The sequence below is a fragment of the Hemibagrus wyckioides genome, linkage group LG10 (assembly GCF_019097595.1).
Source record: "Hemibagrus wyckioides isolate EC202008001 linkage group LG10, SWU_Hwy_1.0, whole genome shotgun sequence".
In the NCBI taxonomy this organism is placed as follows: domain Eukaryota; kingdom Metazoa; phylum Chordata; class Actinopteri; order Siluriformes; family Bagridae; genus Hemibagrus; species Hemibagrus wyckioides.
The window spans coordinates 17383937-17404214 of record NC_080719.1 but is presented as its reverse complement, the minus strand read 5'-3'; the positions used below and the strand labels follow the sequence as shown (position 1 = coordinate 17404214).

Below are 20278 nucleotides of genomic sequence, written 5' to 3'. Positions count from 1 at the left end.
GTGCTCCATGAAACATCAACACCACTTTTTTCTGTAGCAGCCTGTATTTCTCTGAAAGTTCTTTGGGTTTTTTTTTTCTTTGTGTCCCGAACAATTCTTCTGGCAGTAGTGAGGGAAATCTTTCTTGGTCTACCTGACCATGGCTTAGTATCAACGGAACCTCTTATTTTCCACCTCTTCATCAGAGTTTGAACAGTACTGACTGGCATTTTCAAATGTTGAGATATCTTTTTATATCCTTTTCCTGCTTTATAAAGTACCTTATTACGCAGGTCTAATGGCAGTTTTTTGTCTTCCCCATGGTGCAGTATCCAACCAAGTCAGTGCATCACCTCATGAGCTGAGAAACTCACTGACTATTTATGCACAGACACTAATTACAATTACGATGAGTCAAAGTTGTGGGAACTTCCCTTAAATAGTCAACCTGTGTGTTTATAATGTGTCCAAACATTCAAGGACATGTAAACTTTTGATCAGCGTTGTTTGGGTGATTTCAGTTATCATTAGGTTTTAAAAAGGAGTCTGTGTTCTGTTGATAAAGTGATATATGTGCACAGGCTTCTGAGAGGGGAGGCATTCGACAGCACAGGAGGCAAAATGGAACAACATGTTTCAGGCTCGATTGCCTTTGCCTACCCCTCTATCTTTAAATCTGACTTCCTCTGTATGTCTGCACATATGATGAAGTTCACAAATAAAAAAACACAAAAATACCGAGAACCTTGAACCTTGAATCCCTGAGTAGCTCTGGCTTGGATATTAAACTTGAATTTATTTATTTATTTATTTATTGAATTGTACTTGACTTTGACTGGTTGAATGTTAGCACTGCTGGTTGAAAATTAGCAACCTAAATACAGGTCTTTGAATATAAGAAAAACTTATATTATTAAACCTTTAATTAACAACAACACAACAACAACAAGAACAACAACAATGATAATAAATAATAAAATTAATCATAATAATGTGTTAAAGTATTCGATGAAGAGATTGTGATGTTATTACTGTTACTGAATTATTTACCCTGAATATTTACATCAATTTTTGTCAGAAAAATATGTCACATATTTCTGCGAGCTGTGTTTATTTTAAAAATATATTGAAGAAATATATTTGGCGATCTCTAGGATGCGTGTCATCTCACAGCGCATGCGCAACACATCAAGATGGCGGCGCCCATGAAGTTCGTCTGCCTCGACCAGTTTCCACCCGATTTGCACCCCTTGCAAGCAGTCGTCCATAAGTTACAATTAACTCGGATGTTTTCTAACTGCACTGAAACCTCATGCGCGTTGTTATTGTCATTTCAGGAAACTCAGCCGTTCACAAAGTCGGCAGTTTTAGTTTGCGCCCACATCAGAGCTGAGGAGCTGCCTGACTGCACGGTCCATAGTAACAGCAGCACTCTGGCAATTTTTGTGTCTAAAACATTTCTAAGTCACCACAATTTACAGGAAGAAAAGTCAGGAATCGCGCGTATCCTACAGCTTCTGCCCTTGAGCAAGATAGTTATTGGTGCTCGCACGAAGCAGAGCTTCAGATGGGCATCTTCAGAAGAATTCTCCAGTTTTCTGCTAGTTTTGGCATCATGTCCTGGACAAACTCTTTTGGTGAGGAGAGGTGACACTCTGATTTTACCACACCATCCTCTGCTTGGTGATAAAGCGACTCTGGTGCGTCAGTATCTCTCTGATTTGGTCGTGTTGGACTGCACACCTCTTACACAGGGTATGATCACTGTAAACACTACTGTTGTAGTATCTGATTGCAGGGACATTTTGCATGGCCATGCTGCTTTGGACTCCGCTGACAGCAGCGTGACCACCAGACCATCCAGCGTGTCCTTGTTTGTCTCTGATTTCGCCCATTATGCAAACAATCTTGGCCCAGGGAGCTCCTTACTGAGCAACCGACTTTTGTTCAGCTCTGGATTTACTGAGGTTCTTCAAGCCCTTGAGTGCAGGCTGGATGTACAGGTCACCTGTGACCATGCCAAGCTTTGCAGATTGGCAAAACTTGGAATTAAAATAGGGAAGAATGCAGAGGTGGACATGGACAGCTCCATTTTTGTGAGCAAAAACCTGTTGTTGAAGCTAGGGCTGTTTAACGGTGAGTGGGTTATGGCTGCCTTGGGAAAAGTAAAAAGATTTTCAGGAGCTGAAGGGGAACAAAGTCCTCCAAACAACGAAAGTGACACAAAGCCTGTGGCTAGGGCAAAAGGAGATGGTCAGCTGGCGAAAATTGTGGCTTTCATTAAGTCCTCGGACACAGATGTTAGTGATAACGCAGGTTTCATTTCACCTGTATTGTGGTTTAACTTGTCCAATGGAGAAGCAGCACCTGTTGGAAATAAAAGTCTCAAAATAAAGGTGAGTAATTATATACATTGATAAATAACTATTTGATGACATGTCAGTTAAATTAAGCATAGCTATTTTTTTTTTTCTAGAGATGGAACAAGGCACCGATACCAACAGGACACAAACTGTCTGCAAGTCTATGTTGTTCTGCTGCGCCTCCATATGCCAAAGAACTACACATTGAAGCAGTTATATCTCCAGATTATGATTCTCACAGACCCTTTGATAATGTTCTCTTTAAGCATTTTAGCACACCTAGGTAGGTCTGAGGACTTTTATCTATAAAGTAAACCTTATCTATAAAGTAACCCTTATATAACATTATTTACCATTTACCATTTATCTTAAACCTTTACTAATAAATGCCTTAGTAAAACTCTTGTTTTTTTTTTAGACTTGTCAAACAGGGAAGTATACTGGGCATTCCGACACATGGTCATCCTGATTTTGTGGAAAGCAGCTCTGATGGAATCACAAGGTGTTCAATTCTCAATTTATTACAGATTATATATTTGTGGATTACTGCCCAGGAGTGCAGTTCACATGGTTTGCTTTGCTGTATCCCAGGACCCTTTTTTTTAACCATGTGGGCTTATCTGCAGATGGCCAATCTTGTATTTTAAAGTGAAGCAGGTGTCTGGCTTTTCTGAGGATGAGGCAGATGTTGGATCGTATCTTGCTGATACAGAACACACCTCTCTGTATATGGTAAGGTCGAGCTTCGCTACATCAGACGCAATGATAATGACATGTACATATAAAGATGCAGGCAAAAGTTACTCCTAATTGGCTGTATGTTACATTACAAAAGCCGTAGTGGGGCAGTATTCATTTTTCAGCGTGACCGCTCTTCAAAATCTACAAGATGCATCTGAGTAGCAAAGAAATAATATGAAAGTTTGTAGCTGAAGACATTTGTGTCTTCCAAAGTTATGAGCTGTGTCCCAAATGATGCACTAAACACTATGCATTTACACTATGCACCATTTACCAGTGTATAAATATGTCTCAAATTTTGAGCCTGTTAGCCCCTCCCCTTTTAACACTATACTACAGCATGGCGTTTCGTGTTTAAGTATGCGATTAGGGATGCATCCTGCAATTGGGTTTATTTGCAGTCGTGATTCATTCTCTACACATACACTAAATATTCATTTCAAAAAGCTTCCTAAGCCGCAATTTTACCCTGTTACCTTATGCAGTGCTATCTGTGCAAAGTTACCTATAAAAAAACTTTCAAATTTGCACTACTTGCTATGATTTTGCAGTCTTCCTTATTTAAAGATGTACCAACTTGTGCAGTCTAGTTAAAGTAGAGTGATTTGCCTAAACTCTGATGTTATTTTTTTTTCCTCAGAGAGGTTTCATCAATAGTCTGGCACCGTGCTCCATTTCAGAGGTGGGTTCACCGTTCTGGACGAGTCTTTTGCCTCCAGGACTCTCAGGCATTGTAGAGAAATTGGTCTCCATTATCCAGCCACACATCACTGAAAGGTCAGCATTCTTGGATAGTATGTTATGAAAGACAAATTTTGTGTCCTCTTTAATGTTATTTTTACAGTAAATTGATTACAGTTAATAAAAAGGTCATTAGTTTTAGTGTCTCTGGCTTTTTCTTTGCATGTGCAAGTTTGAGACGAGCCTGCTCTGTTCTTCTCATGGGCCCAGATGGTTGTGGGAAGGTCACAGCAGTCAAGGCAGCTTGTCGGAGGCTTCATCTACATCCGTTGAAGGTCTCAGTTCACACCTTGTCTCCTTGGACAATGATTTTGCAGATGACATTGTGATCTGTAGTGAGAGCAGGGAGCAGGTGGAGGAAACCTGGAGAGGTGGAGGTTTGTGCTGGAGAGAAGAGGAATGAAAGTCAGTGGTAGTAAGACTGAGTACATGTGTGTGAATGAAAGGGAGGGAAGTGGAACAATAAGATTACAGGGTGACGAAGGTACAGGAGTTTAAGTACTTGGGGTCAACAGTAATGGAGAGTGTGGGAAAGAGGTAAAGAAGCGAGTGCAGGCAGGTTGGAATGGGTGGAGAAAGGTGTAGGGAGTTCTGTGTGCTAGAAAAATATCAGCGAGAATCAAGGGGAAGGTGTACAAGACAGTTGTGTGACCAGCCATGCTGTATGGTTTAGAGACAGTATTACTGAGAAAGAGACAGGAGTCAGAGCTGGAGGTAGCAGAGCTGAAGATGTTGAGGTTCTCTTTGGGAGTGACAAGGCTGGACAGGATTAGGAACGAGTACATCAGAGGGACAGCTCATGGATGTTTGGGGGACAAAGTTAGGGAGACCAGGTTAAGATGGTTTGGACATGTTCAGTGGAGGGAGAGTGAGTATATCGGTAGGAGAATGTTGGGCATGGAGCGGCCAGGCAGGAGGCAAAGAGGAAGGCCAAAGAGGAGGTATATGGATGTAATAAATGAGGATATGAAGCTAGTGGGTGCAATTGTTGAGAATGCAGAAGATAGGGATAGGTGGAGAGAGATGATTCGCTGTGGAGACCCCTGAAGGGAAAAGCTGAAAGAAGTAGTAGTTTGATCATTTCTAGTAGTTTAGTAGTTATAAGAAGAAGCAATGTAAAATTCTAGTCTAGTGCAAGATGCATGTGAATAATTCACCAATGAATATAGTGTCTTCCAAACTGCATACTCTTAATATGAGTGGAAGGCTTCTTAACTATATAGAAATCTTTCTCTCTTAATTGAAAAAAGCTATTAGCTAATGAATATTAATATATGTTTATTATTAATATCACAAAATGCTGTCATTCCTATGCACATCTTCCATTATTTCCTGGTAAGATAGTGTTTCTTGGCCTGTATTTAAATATCGGACCTTGACTGGCTCTTGTAATTTATGAAATTGTTAGTGCCAATTGTAGGTCCAATATGCAGTTACAGGCAGTGAAACACAAGTTTACTGGGGAAGACATGGCTGATGTGTGTAATGTTGCACTGGCTGTATTTAGTTATTTTATTTGATAATTTGTTGTTTTATGAGTGTGTGTTTTTTTTGGCAGAATAATTTGGCAAAACTGCCAGCGAAGACATATATTATGTAATTACTTTTTATTACTGTCTGTTCCACCAGTCTGCTCACTTCACTGAATTTCCCTGAAAGGTTTTATTTTAAAAAAGGCCAGCTTTTATGAAGTTAAGGGTGATCTTACTTCCTGTGTGTTTTGCACAGGTGGACTGTGTGACCCTGTGTGGAGACACCGCAGCTGCCTGCGAGTCCAAAATGAAGGCGGCTTTCCACAGAGCCGAGCTCCATCATCCCTGTGTGCTTCTTCTGAGGAACCTGCAGTTACTCGGCCAACGGCGAGACAGCACCGAACCCGACTCCAGAGTAGCCGCGGCACTCTACCAGCTCATAACTGATGCCCACTCAAGGTAAATTAACACGCAAATATCTGAAACATTTCGGCTTTGACTCTAAACTGAGACAAAACACAAACAATTAATGCATTGACTTCACTTATTCGGAGATGAAGGAAAACAGTGCCATTGATATTGTAGATGAAACAATTTTACTTTTATTCCTTATTGCAGTGTAATCGTGGTTGGCTGTGTGCATGGCCAGCGGGATTTGTCCTCAGATGTGATGCCAGCCTTTGTGCACCAGGTGGTGATAGAGAGTCCTTCAGAGGAGCAGAGGAAAGCCATGCTAGCCAGCCTTAGTCAAGAGCTCCCTCTAGGGAAAGATGTCAATCTGGCCAAGATTGCTAAACAGACAGCGGTGAGGTCATCTTTAGTTCAGCAGTCTGTTATACAAGGCTGTATGTAAACTTGTCTTATTAAAGATTGGGTTCAGGTTTGATGTCTTTGCAGTTTTACTGAAGATTTGGTTTTATTCTAGGGTTTCATTTTGGGAGATTTCTGCACACTTCTCACTGGTGCTGGAAAAGCAGCTCATCAGCGCCTGCTGAAGACTTAGTGAGTTGATTTTTTTTTTGTCTTTGGTTATGCTGCTGCAATTTTACTTTATATGTGTATTTGAATATATTTATAGGTATTCGTATTTGCATTTAAGCTCAAATACAGGCCTACCCTAAAAGGGTTATTAATTATATAGGATTATTAATTATATAGATGAATTTATGAACCTTATCACTTTTACCCTAGAAACAAAAAAACAGTGGTATTAATGCCAGCACCGTCAATATTAATGTCAACATCTGTATGGTCTGTGAATTCTGGCTCTGACGGTTTCTCAACCTCAAGCTCATCATTTCTGAGAGACTTACGAAGACTTTTTAAATTTCTCCCACAGTTATTATATTGTACCTGCCTGTGCCAGTTTCTTGTTGTTCTCAGCAGAAAGATGTTTGAAAGGGTGGAGCATTTCAAATATCTTGGCATTACATTGAATGATCATGTCAATTTTAATCAGTATCTACAAGTGCTATAATATCTATAAGTTCTCCGTAAACTTAAGCAGTCGTCTGTTCAGCCTCTTCTCCTTCTTCTCTTGTATCGAAGTGTTATTGAGCCAGTTCTTATGTATGGTGCCATTTCTTTCTTTCATATGCTTACAGCTGTTAACAAGAACAAACATTTGACTAGTAAGATTATTGGTATTCCTTCTGATCTATCAGACTGTGCCACTTCAGCCACGATTCGGAAAGCGCATTTAATCCTAAATGATCCAGATCACCCACCCTATCGGTATTTCATTCCCCTTCCATCTGACCGTAGGTATAGACTTCCTATGTGTAGGAGGACTAACTATAGTAAGTTTAGTGAGTTTTGTTCCTACAGCTATACGTGCTTTAAACACATTTTCAGCCATCATCTTACGCTCTTGCATGTGTTGTGTTTTAGAACCCCTTTGAATGTATTGTGACAAGTTCATATCTAATGTGTAGCTGTCCTCGTGTTATATACATGCCCTCTGTGAAAATGAATTTCCTCTCTGAGGACAGATAAATCTATCTATCTATCTATCTATCTATCTATCTATCTATCTATCTATCTATCTATCTATCTATCTATCTATCTATCTAAAGCTTTTTTTTTAAAGATAAAAAGTTATTTTTACAGAACAAAAAAAACTAGTAGCCAAATTCAAACCAGCATTAAACCTGACCTGGGAACACTACGGATGAAAGGATGCTGTAAATGAATCAAGCAGCTCCACACAGTCATGTTCTTGCTCATGATCTTTTTTTTTTTATAGTTTGGATAGTGCATCTTTTATTCATAAGTGCATTTGTTATCTTTTTATAACACATTTTCTCCATTTTATGTATAAAAAAAACCCATTGTAGACTTGGTGTATTTATTATAGTTTATAGGGATTATCAGAATAATGCTTTTTATATTCGTCTGAGTGATGTAAATTTAGACTTAGACGATTTAGGCCGTAGACTTATTCAGATTATATATTTATAAATTTCCCTTTGGGATGAATAAAGTATCTATCTATCTATCTATCTATCTATCTATCTATCTAAATCTGAATGTATAATGAGCAAACATGACTCAATGCACATTCCTTCAGTCTCATTCTTTGCTGTAGAGGATGTAATTTTTAGCCACCTCTTCTGTGGTGCTGTGTTGCAGTTGTAATAAAAAAGCCTGTCTGCTTTGTTGTGTAGTTATCCACATGGGGCCAGTGCTCAGGAAGAGGAGGACCTGTGTGTGTTTGGTGTGACCATTATGGGAGCTGACTTCACCACAGCACTGGAGGCTCTGCAGGAGGCCCATTCCCAGGCAATCGGCGCACCAAAGGTTGGCCTCATTTCGGACAATATCAGCAAAAGCACTAGGGATATGGTCTCCTCAGGTCTGCTTTAGCTCATTTTGACATTTAACCATGTAGTTGTTTTGGTGCAACTGAGGATTAGTTAGTTATGCATGTATGTATAAATGTATGTATCGTGTATTCCACAATGAATCTGTTTGAGCAGAAAACTCCGTCTGTTTCTCCTGCATGGGTCGTAATAGTGTAATCTTTCTTTTGCAGATTTTTTAAAAACATTTTTAAAATAGAAGCATAAATTGCATTTCCACTGATATGCTGTATGAATAAGGAACATTGCTCTTATACCACAGCAAACACTAACAGGTTTATAAAAGAACAGCCCTGAGTTACAGTTAATATTGTGAAATTTCCACAAAATAACTTTTTCTGTTATAACTTACAGCTCGCTGCAGCTATAAACAGTCATCTCATCATTAGCCTCTCTTTTTTTTTCCCTCTTGAAGTTATTAAGACAAAAATGCAGCTTATGTTACAGAGTAACTGCACAAAGCACAAATCCTTCTGTCCTGAAGACTTTCGCCATGTCTGAAAGCTTAGTTACAGCTTTATTTCTGACACAGAAAGTCCCTGTTGTTAAGTTATCATAGGAATGATAATTTATTAGAACCTTCAAAAATTCCACAGACCTTTAAGTGATATAAATAAGAACTAAAAAAAAACATGCTGCTGGTGAAATCGGTGGCTAAATTAATCATTCTATTTATAATCTTGAGATAAATAAGTCAGTTAAGGTTTTTGCTTTGTGAATGGCAGATCCCGTCAGTGAAGTGGCAGGATGTGGGTGGTCTGCAGCAGGTCAAAAAAGAGATCCTGGACACCATCCAGCTCCCTCTGGAGCATCCAGAGCTGCTCTCACTGGGCCTGAGACGCTCTGGCCTGCTGCTTTATGGGCCTCCAGGCACCGGCAAGACTCTGCTGGCCAAAGCTGTGGCCACTGAGTGCTCCATGACCTTCCTCAGGTGGGACTTTTCCTACTGAGAGTGCCTGCGTTAGACTTGTGTGTCTCATTACTGGTTGTTGTGTATTTAACTATTCTTCCTGCTCTCACATCTCTAGGGCTTCAGGGTGTCACTTAACCCAGATTTATTTATTTATTTATTTTTTTTATTCCAGTGTCAAAGGTCCAGAGCTCATTAACATGTATGTTGGTCAGAGCGAAGAAAACATCAGAGAGGGTGAGAAACAGTTAAAAACATTTAGTGTAGTATGATTAAAGGTGCAGATTGTAATAAAAGGTCTTTCTAGATCTTATAAATTAAAATGAAAAACTGTAACCATCAATATTGCCATGTGGTTGATTGAGCTAATCTTTAAAAATTCAGACTTCTTTTTAGATTTTTCTGGCCCTGAAATTAGTTTCATCTTTGTCCTTAAAAGGGAAATTGCAGCTTGTATGTAGTTTCAGTTGCAGTTCACCTTACAGACAGCAGAGGGCTCTAAAAATGACAAACTGCCTGTTTTAAATATCCACTGAGTGATAGAGTTCAATTTGCCACCTTTTAACAAAACCATTAAACACGAATTAAATGGAAATTGAAGTTAAAAAGAAGGCACAAAATTGTAAAAGTATCCACCCTGTATGTCTCTGTAAGTGTTTTGCAAAGCTAGGACTGCAGCACCTTGCATCATCTTCTTTGATGAGTTGGACTCTTTGGCTCCTAACCGAGGCCGTAGCGGAGACTCAGGAGGGGTGATGGACAGGTCTGTTTCATGAACTCATCCACCAAACAAAACACACCCTCCAGAACATTTCCACAAAACAGATTGTCAATTATATTTATACAGCTTATTATATACTTATTTATACAGCTTATAGCAGGCATTTCCACAAAGCTGCTTTATTTAAATGGTTCAGAATTAAATGTTTAGTGAATGCTTTACTCAGATCATTTACATTATTTACATGATGGCTACAGGATCTTAAAACATAATCCAATCTGAGCTGATGGATTTAGAGGCAAAGTATCAGAGTTGACCTGCATCCCCAGAGGGTTGGGATGATGTGAATTTCTGATTGTCTGCTATGCTGGCAGGGTCGTGTCACAGCTCTTAGCTGAGCTTGATGGCCTGCATTCATCTACGGACGTCTTCGTGATCGGAGCAACCAACCGGCCAGACTTACTGGACCAGTCGCTGCTCAGACCCGGCAGGTAACCAGTGACCAAGCTTCTGTAGCAGGTCCTCACATGATTCTCTATTTCTGATTGGTTATCCTGATTGCATATTGAGTCTGTGCTTCATTATTTCTTTTCTAGATTTGATAAATTAGTGTATGTTGGCATTAACGAAGACAAGGAATCACAGCTGCAAGTGCTCAAGGCTATATTACGAAAGTGAGTCACACAAATGCATTTATTTATTATTTTTATTTTTTTAAATGTACATACAACAATACATAAAACAAACGGAAAAATAAGAGCTAGTTTAAGTGCTTCTGGAAGAGGTAGGTTTTCATCTGTTGAGTTGAAGTTCATTCCACCACCTCGGTGCCAGAACAGAGAAGAGTCTAGATGTCTAGACCTACCTTGTACTCTGAGATATGGTGGGACCAGTCGAGCAGTGCTGGTAGATCGGAGGGTGCGAGGTGCAGTGCGAGGGGTAATAAGAAATTTTCAAGCCTGATTCATAAGTTAATAAGATAAACACGCCTTGTCATGGTACGACAAAACTGGAAAAGACCTAATCCTTTATCTTGAAGACATTCTGATGTGGGATACGTTCTGACTCCTCCTAAGTGCTGATTTAGGAGGGTTCACAATCACAACGATTACATATGTACTAAAAAACAGCACAGTTTTTAATCTGTTTATTAGATTACGTGGAGTACTATAGTAAGGATACTGCAGTAGACCAAGCACATTTATTTAATCCTGGGATTTTTGTCTTGTAGCTGGCATACCTGTCCATGCCATCCTGTTATAAACACCTTTTCACCAGTCAGAATTGAAATTTGTTATATCGACTAAAACATAATGTGTAGTTTAATAATCTTACATAGTTCTTGTGACATGGTGTGTGTATTTCGTGTGTGGTCTGAGCGCACAGGGGAGGAAGCGGAACAGTGAGCAGGTAGCAGCAGGTGTAGAAAACTTGTTGGCAGATAGGCCAAGTATCAAATGTATGCATTCTCATTAACATTACACCTTCAGAGCTCGCTCCCAATTCAGCTTAAGTTGGCACAGAAAGGAAAGTTACAAGCCAAACGCACTTTCCATAAAAACAAGTGGCAGGTTTTTGGAGGGTAGGAATTACAAGGCATTATAACTAGGAATGAAATTAGTTTTGTCTGAAAATCCATATATTTCCCTGTTTCCTTTACAGTTTTGATACACATCCAGAAACCATGATTTTAAATTCATTTATTCATTAAGCGCATTCATTCATGCTCTTATATACAATCTTATAAACAATGCCTTTCAGATTTTCAAAAGCATGTAGGGACAAAACTGATTAAAGTTTATGCAAATGATTATTTTTGGATCATTTATGAATAATGATTAAAAAAAAACGACGTCTGCGCTTTCTATATTGCTTTTTCAGTCCCGAGTGCTCGGAATTTATTTTCACTTCTAAACGAGGATTCTAACTACTACTGAAAACCTTCTATGTCACAGTGAAATTGGGCAAATCTCATTTATCATCATTTATCTAATTAATTAGAATTTTTAAGGCATCCTCCTAACATAAAGATAAAGAGTCTTTATTGTCATTGTAGTGATACAACAAAATTTGGTTAGTAGCTCTCCGAGACCAGCAGCAAAAGGGAGTGTAAAATTTACATTATAAAAATATACAATATAAGAATATACAGAGAAATACAGAATGAATGAATGAGTGAATAAATAGAGTGGGACATGAATAGTAGTGCAAAAACAGTAACAGTGCAAACAGGTATTAATGAGAGTGGGGAAGTATTGCACAGATTATATTACCAGCAGTACAGTACAGCTAAGTGCATTAACAGGCCTAACCTTACTGAAATTCATTATAAAAATGCAAATAACCTACTGCTTTTCCTTTAACCTTCGCTAATTGATTATAAAATATTCAACAAAAATATCCGACTTATCCAGATTGTAAATTTTGATCTGTTTTGATTCCTTCTGAGATTTTAGAAAATTTCCCCAAACCTGTTAACTAGATTTTAGTATTGTTACATAACCTGCATGGCTTTGGACAGATTTTCTGACTGCGGTTTGTGTGTGTGGTTGTGTGTCTGTTCTCAGGTTTAAGGTGGACCCGAGTGTCAGCCTGTCAGAAATAGTGGAGCGCTGTCCACTTCAGCTCACGGGAGCCGATCTATACGCTCTCTGCTCTGACGCCATGATGTCTGCTATTAAGAGGAAGATTTTGCACATCACTGAAGGTGCATTGTTAATGTTAATTATTGATTTTTACTTTTATGATTCATTACAAGCCATGAAGAGTATTCAGTGCACACATTAAAGCAATTTTATGATCAGTGTAAAAAAAAAAAAAAAAAATCACACTTTCACCTCACTATTGCTTCATTAGAAGGAATAACACATTTTCTAATTTCATTTCGCCTTGAGCACAGTGTGTTTATATATTTCTGACGTGCTCGGTGGCGAGAGCAGCAGCTTTAATTTGTTAATTTAGTGGCATTGTTTGATGATGGACTAAACAAATAGACTTGTTAGATCCTGATCACGCCGTTTTGATTCACCAGTCATGTAGAGCTCAATGAAAATGTCGATTCAAAGGTCAATTCATGCCATCCATGTGGCGTTTCTCAGGAGAGGTGAGGATATGAGATGTTAAGTGTAACCATTGACTCCTCTCCTCAATAGCTGAGATATTACAGCAACATTAAAGGAGATGGCCATCGTTTGATATTTTACTTATGTTTTTATTTTCATACAATATATTGATTTAACTGTCTTTTTCTGAGACACAATTATTTAAGAAATGTCCTTCAGAAGGAGTAAAACGCCTTCTGTTGCTTTTAACAGTTAAGCCTAATTGCAAAAAAAAGCATTCAACTTGGCAAGATTATTGTAAATACAAAAAAAAAAGCTGTTTCAGGCAGTAGAACGTCCTTCATTCATTTAGTCCTTCTCTTCACTTTCCTGATTCATTCATTCACTCTCTCTCTCTTCTTTTTCCTTCTGTCATATCATGTCCCAGGTCTGGAATCTGAGGACGCTCCGCTCTCTCTGTGTGCCGAGGACTTCAGCCAAGCTCTGGACATCCTGCAGCCATCTGTGACGGAGGAGGAGCTGCACAAGTACAAACTCATCCAGCAGAAACTCACCGCAAAGTAACTCAAGCACCAGCACAACCACCACTGCAGACCTGAACGGAAAAACTCCTGCATATCACATCACTCTTCCAGCTGCAAGCTACCTCCGTCTCTGTGCTGTTCCAGATTCCCTACAGCCTGCTGGTTCTGAGCAGATCTAAGTCCGCTGTATCCTGTAACGCAATCTCTTTCTTTAAACTTTCAGCTAATTTGAAAAATGACATTTCACCACACTACGCTTTTGAAATCGATTTACGAAACATTCCACGGCTTAGTTTCCACTTAAGGATTGCCTTCTGGGAATTGATTCTGCACAACCATTATAGGCTAGCAAAAGTGAATGAGCGTGTTACTGTTTTGCATCTGATTACCCCAAAAGTGAAAAACTAGATTTAAATATTTTATTCTAACCCGTAGCACAGGACATTATGACACTGATTACAAACTGAACTGGTTATTTCTGTATCAAAGTGAAATGCACACGAACCTCAACAACGAGAAATGTAAAATTCACTGCACTAAAACAAAAATAAAATAATACACACTGAAATGACTTAATTCAAATGCATACATCAGTTCTATACAATTGAATTGAGTAAAAAAAAAAAAAATATTGATTTGAGCGTCTATTTTTAAAGAGCTCTCTGAGCTCTCAAATGAGCTGAGAATCAAACCCACAACACTGGTGTTTTGCACCAGACGCATTAACAGTGCGCTGTTCTACCATGCGTCTTTTAATCGCCTAAATTTAATACTATAGATATAATTCCAATCGGCTCCAACATGCTGGCGAGTTTTCACAATGTAACTGATTTCTGTTAATACTGCGTGATCACGCTCAATCTACATCATTCAAATCTGGTAATGAGAAATTTATTTAATATAAGCAACTAAATCTTGTATACATTGAGAAACTTAATATTTTTATGTAAACTATACGTAATGTTTTTTCTTCAATTTCATTGATTATGCATTCCCTTTTTTCGGCGTGTAGGGAAATCATACTCCACTAGTGAAATTTTAGACAGCTTTAGGCATCCGGATTGAGTTTGTTAAACCGGCTCCTCATTCGACATGATCTTTGCAGGCGGATAGCCTAGGCAAGATAAGGAAGTTAATAAAACATTTCTGCATCATGTCAGGGAAATACATTTACAGTTTCTTAAAACAGGTGTCGAAATATATCATAGCTGGAAAAAAAAGTTTGACCAAAATCTGATTTGTCATCTGTAGCAGCATCTGAAATGACATGGGAACATTCTGCTGTGGCCAAAAAAAATGACAGCAACCTCATTTGTGACATAAAACATGAAATGACAGCTACAGAAATCTAATTACATTAAAACATGTCACATCATTAATTTTGACAGACATCTGAAATAACCTTTCTAGGATTTATTTATAAAAACATGATTTATGCATTACTTATGAATGTGTTACTTATGAAGGCCCAATTTACAGTACAGTACCAAGGGATACCAAGTTTTCTGACAACAAGCTAGTGCTTTAATTTTCACTGAAATGACAAAACTGTTCAGCTTTAAAATGCATCCTGATGAATTAGTAAGCTCCAAAAGCATAGCATAGTAAGTTAATCGTAACTATTATGTTTAATGTGATGCTCAGCCTGTCATTTGCAACGCTTTTGGGGGAAAAAGTCACACAGTCTGCTCACTTTTCTACTTCATGTACCTTGCAGGTTAATTTACGCTCTCAGTTGATGGTGTGCAAGCAGAATGCAGGTTCTGAGGACTAACAGTCCATTAACATGCCTCATCATTATGTCCGTCATCAAACTGTGAACAAACGGAGCTTCTGACTCACACATGCTTTTACAGGCAGGCTTAAATAGATTTCCCGTTTACACTTTATATTAAGTGGTAATGTAATTTATCAGATAATTTGTTTAATTTGCTGTGCAAATGATTTAGTCAGGGTATGCTGAGTAATAGTCTTGGATTTATGCATTTTTAAAAAAAATAAAAATAAATAAATATAAAAGCATTGTGCAATAAACAGTTACATCGGTGTTAAATTTGTTTGGTGTTTTTGTAAATTTTTTACTTCTTGGTCATGATGTTGCCACATCATCTTACAAAGGACAAATAGGACAGCTTAATATAAAGTGTTACCTTGTTTATTTGATGGAAGTTGTATGTACATGTATGTAAAGTCTGTAGAGAGATGAGAAAGGAAACAGTTGTTTCTGCTGGTGTTGGAGCTAAGATGAAGGGTAAAAGACAATCTAAACATAAAAAAAAAAACAGAATTCAAATAAGAAAATAGCCATTTCATTAATAAGTTCATTTCATGTCTTTCAAACCATGCAAGCTCCTTTAAAAAAATTGCAGTGCTCTCTGGTTAAATCCAGGCTTATTCTGCTGCTTCTTGTGCCTTACGCTGTACACCTTTAGTTTACAGTGATGTTTGTGTTCAACCAGTCATGATTAAGGCAGTTTTGTGGAATGGACAATGTGTTCAGTTAACAAACTGGTCATTATCTGTAGCATAAAGCGCCTTTTATAGGTATCCCCTCCCCCCCCCCGTATTTACTTTGTGGAAATTACATCAATTTAATTCTTTATTTATTTCATTTAATAAATTATCATTTAAAATATGTATCGGAATTATATGTCATGGATATGCAAGAGTATATTCCATAACACTGAAGTGGGAAAAGTGGTGAAAATTTCAATATAGTTCCAAAATTATTAACAAATAAAAAAATAATTGCTTTTCCTGGAAGGCCCCTAAACAACTAGCATCCTAACAAGTGAGGTATCAGTACAAGTTCTGGAAAAGTGTCAGTCAGGGTTTGGTTATAAAAAATTTAAAAAAATCTCAAACATGCCACACTGCACCATGAAAACCATTATTAAGAACTGAAAGTATCTGGCACATCTCTGAGAGAAGGATGTCTGCCAAAAAAAGTCCGTTACTGGGAGGTCACACATTTAACCAGTTCCAAGTTGTCGGACTACTAAATGTAGTGAATACTTGTGCAAGGCACTTTTTCTGTCTCGGGTAACAAGTCTTTGCCTGGAAAAGGTGCACTTTTTAAAAACATTTCTCATCTGTAAATTCACTCGCACAATCAGAACAAATCAAAAAAATCTCCGACAGGAAGTGAAGGAATAGAAAGCATTTCTGTTTAACCAAGTGTTTGTCACTACAATGTAAAAGGATATACAGTCACACCCAGCATAGCATCATTAACCATAACAGGTGTATTTTTTTTTAATAAGGAGGGATCTACAGATGGCCGGATATAGGGTACAAACAGGCCAAGTTTTTTAGCCAGGAGGTCTGGACCTTTGTGAAACCCTTGCTTTCCATCCTGGCTTTGGTTTGCTGTGGATTTTAGTTCGTCGAGAAGACACAGATTGGTAAATTAGGTCCTCTGTGTCTTGAGCTTCTTCCATTTCTACAGTAGGCAGCACTGATCTCCGGGTTAAGGATTCAGTTGAAATGTGGCAGGCGATTGCTGGTTCTGTGACAGAAACAAGTTTGAGCTACGACGTTGTGAAAGATCTTGACATTTTACCCTCCTGTAACAGTGCCATTCCTGATGAAACATTCAATCTGGCTCTGCATCTTAGAAAATGAGAGAAAAGGCTGAGACTGAAAAATAGGAATTCACATACATTTATGTTGCCAAAAGTTTTGGAACACCCTCCAAATGATTGAATTCAGGGGTTGGGCTCGGCCCCTTAGTTCCAGTGAAAGGAACTCTTAATGCTTCAGCATACCAAGACATTTTGGACAATTTCCTGCTCCCAACTTTGTGGGAACAGTTTGGGGATGACCCCTTCCTGTTCCAACATGACTGTGCACCAGTGCACAAAGTAAGGTCCAGAAAGACATGGATGAGTGAGTTCAGTGTGGAGGAACGGGTCAGAGTCTCTGCTCTAATCCCAAAGGTGTTCTATCGGGTTGAGGTCTGGACCCTGCGCAGGCAAGCCAAGTTCCCCCACACCAAACTCACTCATCCCTGAAAAACAGGGTGCCCCAAGTCTTTTGGCAATATAGTGTACCTCAGTTCCAAGATGTCATCAATGAACAGACCAAATTTGGTGTAGTTGGACACTTGAATTGAAGCAATTTTAGCCAAACCCAAGTATTTTATTAGCTGTGCATAGTTAATAAAGTCACTATTGAACCCTTTAAACTCTCATATTTCTTCAAGGGGTCCAGACTAATATTCTTCAAGCAGAAGCAAGACATTGAATCTTCGCTAATGACAAACAAGACAATCACAGTCTAACAAACAGCATTATAAATGGTGTCTTTTGACAAAATTTAGTTTTCTTTCAAAGGACCAAATTGTTGCAATTGCCAATTACCAATTGCAAATTGTTTTTAGATCCAATTATTTCACAAGAGCATTTCTTCTTCTTTGTGTCACAATTCTGCTCAGACTTTTTTTCAACATTCACCTGGTGAATGTGATTTCTTCAAATAGGACATGTTGCTGCATCAGATTCACTTTTTCTGCAGTTGGAACAGCTGCCAGGTCTGATTTTTTTATCCTCAGACTATTTGGGCATCTTACATTTTGTAGTGTTGTTCAGGAGACAAGTCATATTCTCTGGATGTTTCAATAAATACACCAATCCAGTGTGCAACCTGTGCACACTACTTCCTCAATACTTAGCTGTCTTATAGCAAACACAGCATACATGCTGCACAGACGAGTGCATTATGCATGTTAAGTAACACTGATTTGTGTGGGAATTACGGTATAGAATCTGCAGTTAAAAGGTTGACGTCAGACGAACCGTGCCCTTATTTTATGTAATCACATTCTAGTGGCTACCAGCTGCTATGGTGAGAAACAAGATTAAGCAGCCTTCCAGATCTGGTTTCAAGAATGTAGGAAGACATTTTACATTAGGCGTGCTGGAATTTTAAGCAGCATATATGTGAAATGCAACTATTATTAGTATTATTATTATTAGTAGTAGTAGTAGTAGTAGTAGTAGTATGGTTATAAGTATTATTACCATCAGTATCCCTATGTTCTACATCCTTTTCTGGTTTTAAATGGTAAAATATCATTCCCATTATATTTCCAGCATCTTTTCTTTTAGTGGAGGTGTCAATGTATAAAACACCTAGGTTATTCATATAGTAAGTTAGTCAATAAGTCATACTTCTGTACTGTCTGGTTGGTATCCACACAAGGCTTGAGTGTGTCACACTTATAGCACTAAACAGTAAATTTATTTAGCATGTTACCTCATCCCCCCGAACACTCTTACTGATGTAGGTTCATTTAGGCTTAAACAGTCAAACAGTGTAAGATGATCAAACAATATTTCAGCTTATGGATTGAAATGCAGTTGCATAGTAGCTTTGATTTCTCAAACAGCATAGCAGTGGAGGAAGTAACTGGTGCACATACATAACATCACCTAGCAGTAAGTTAAAAGGAATGTCGATCCTGAATCAAGTCTCATTTGAAGAAATCGTTTTCACCGGTTTGAGCCTGTTCAGTGGAAGTATAAAAAGCTCTGGGTTAGATGCTAGGCTTTACCCTGACATGCACAAATAGCCATATTTACCGCTTACGTGGCCTTTGCTACTTTTGTGCGCTTCATCCTTTTCCTTCTCATGAGGGTGACTTGAGGCCTTTTCAAGCCGGCGATGAGCAGCAGCAGTCTTGGTCGAGACTTGGTCAGCCAGCTCCTCAGTAGCGCCCCCTTGGGAAACCTTAAACAGAAAACCAATGGCAAGTCTGTCATGATACCGGGAACAAAAAATGAATATTATTGATTTACTTTATGCTAAAGACAATGGCTGCCCTTGATATGTTTAATTCAAGGGTTTGTTTTGGGTGTGGTTGAGGATTGTATTGGATTGTAAGCTCATGCAAGAGCTGCTGAATAAAAATGAATGCTTTTACTTTAATGAACACTTGAGGACATATCCCCACCCTTTTTTAACCTTGGATTTGCTTTACGGCCATTAAACATGATCTGATTCAGGCACACCTTTCACATTTTTTACACTTCATCTGATTTGCAGACGCTATAGAAATAAATAGCTTACGATTACCGATAATTAAAATGGATGTAGGTTTACATTCTGCTCTAAAAATACAGTGCACTTGAAATTAGGCTAGTTTCATTTGTTTAATATGCCTGGCAAAACCCCGCAGCTCCTCACCAGCTCTGCATGTCCCATTGTAATATATGATGATGATGATAAACTCCATGTGGGTAATGTATTACTCTAGTAAGATTCATTTAGTTAATTACATTTACAAGCCATAGGTTCAGTAAGCTACAGAACATCTTTTCTTATAGCATGGCGAAGAGACGAATCTGATGAAGTAAGAGACAAACATCGTACTGGATTCCTTCCTTGTTTTAATGATCTTAGTTGATAAAGTCTCTTCTCAAGAAGAAGGTATTGATTAATATTCTACAACAGCAGCTCTAACGGTAGGTACCAGCTAGTTAACAGTGTTAATGTATTTTCTGTATTATTGTATAATTTCTATAGTAATCAATTTATACTGACTTCAGTTTAAACATTTGTTTGTTTGTTTGTTTTTTTCCATTTTTTGAAGGACAACACGGACACAATAAATCCTTCAGGAATCTTATTCATTTTAAGAGAGAGGTGAAGGACCAATGCTTTACAGCTCATATAATATAAGAGATAACAGGAACTAACCTGTTTTGCTGACATTCCACAACTATAAATATAACCATACATTCCTGTGGTATAAGAGGATTAAAACACATTGGAAGATGATAGGGAGTGCTGCTATAGGAAAATAATCAACAGTTACAGTAATTCTGTTTCACATTTGGACCATATCACGTCACCATGTTACTGATTAACTTTCCTATAACAGCAGCCCACCAATATTTGTTGT

General features: G+C 38.3%; 1 protein-coding gene across 1 annotated transcript; it reads left to right on the top strand.

The window, feature by feature from the left end:
• The first annotated feature begins 1164 nt into the window (after positions 1–1164).
• On the top strand, positions 1165–15436 carry pex6 (peroxisomal biogenesis factor 6). Its single transcript, XM_058401654.1, has 17 exons — positions 1165–2375; positions 2456–2625; positions 2761–2844; positions 2969–3074; positions 3724–3860; positions 3997–4099; positions 5553–5755; positions 5915–6101; positions 6222–6298; positions 7963–8095; positions 8883–9088; positions 9243–9304; positions 9722–9830; positions 10163–10279; positions 10385–10462; positions 12356–12495; positions 13278–15436. The coding sequence occupies exons 1-17, from the start codon at positions 1173–1175 to the stop codon at positions 13412–13414; spliced, it is 3252 nt and encodes a 1083-aa protein (XP_058257637.1). The 5' UTR covers positions 1165–1172; the 3' UTR covers positions 13415–15436.
• The last annotated feature ends 4842 nt before the right edge of the window (positions 15437–20278 follow it).

Excerpts from the sequence above, each read along its gene's own strand:
- pex6 (XM_058401654.1), top strand. The coding sequence starts at position 1,173 with ATGGCGGCGCCCATGAAGTTCGTCTGCCTCGACCAGTTTCCACCCGAT. Across the intron at positions 5,756-5,914 it reads ATAACTGATGCCCACTCAAG|TGTAATCGTGGTTGGCTGTG; the intron begins GTAAATTAACAC and ends TCCTTATTGCAG. Across the intron at positions 6,299-7,962 it reads CAGCGCCTGCTGAAGACTTA|TTATCCACATGGGGCCAGTG; the intron begins GTGAGTTGATTT and ends TTTGTTGTGTAG.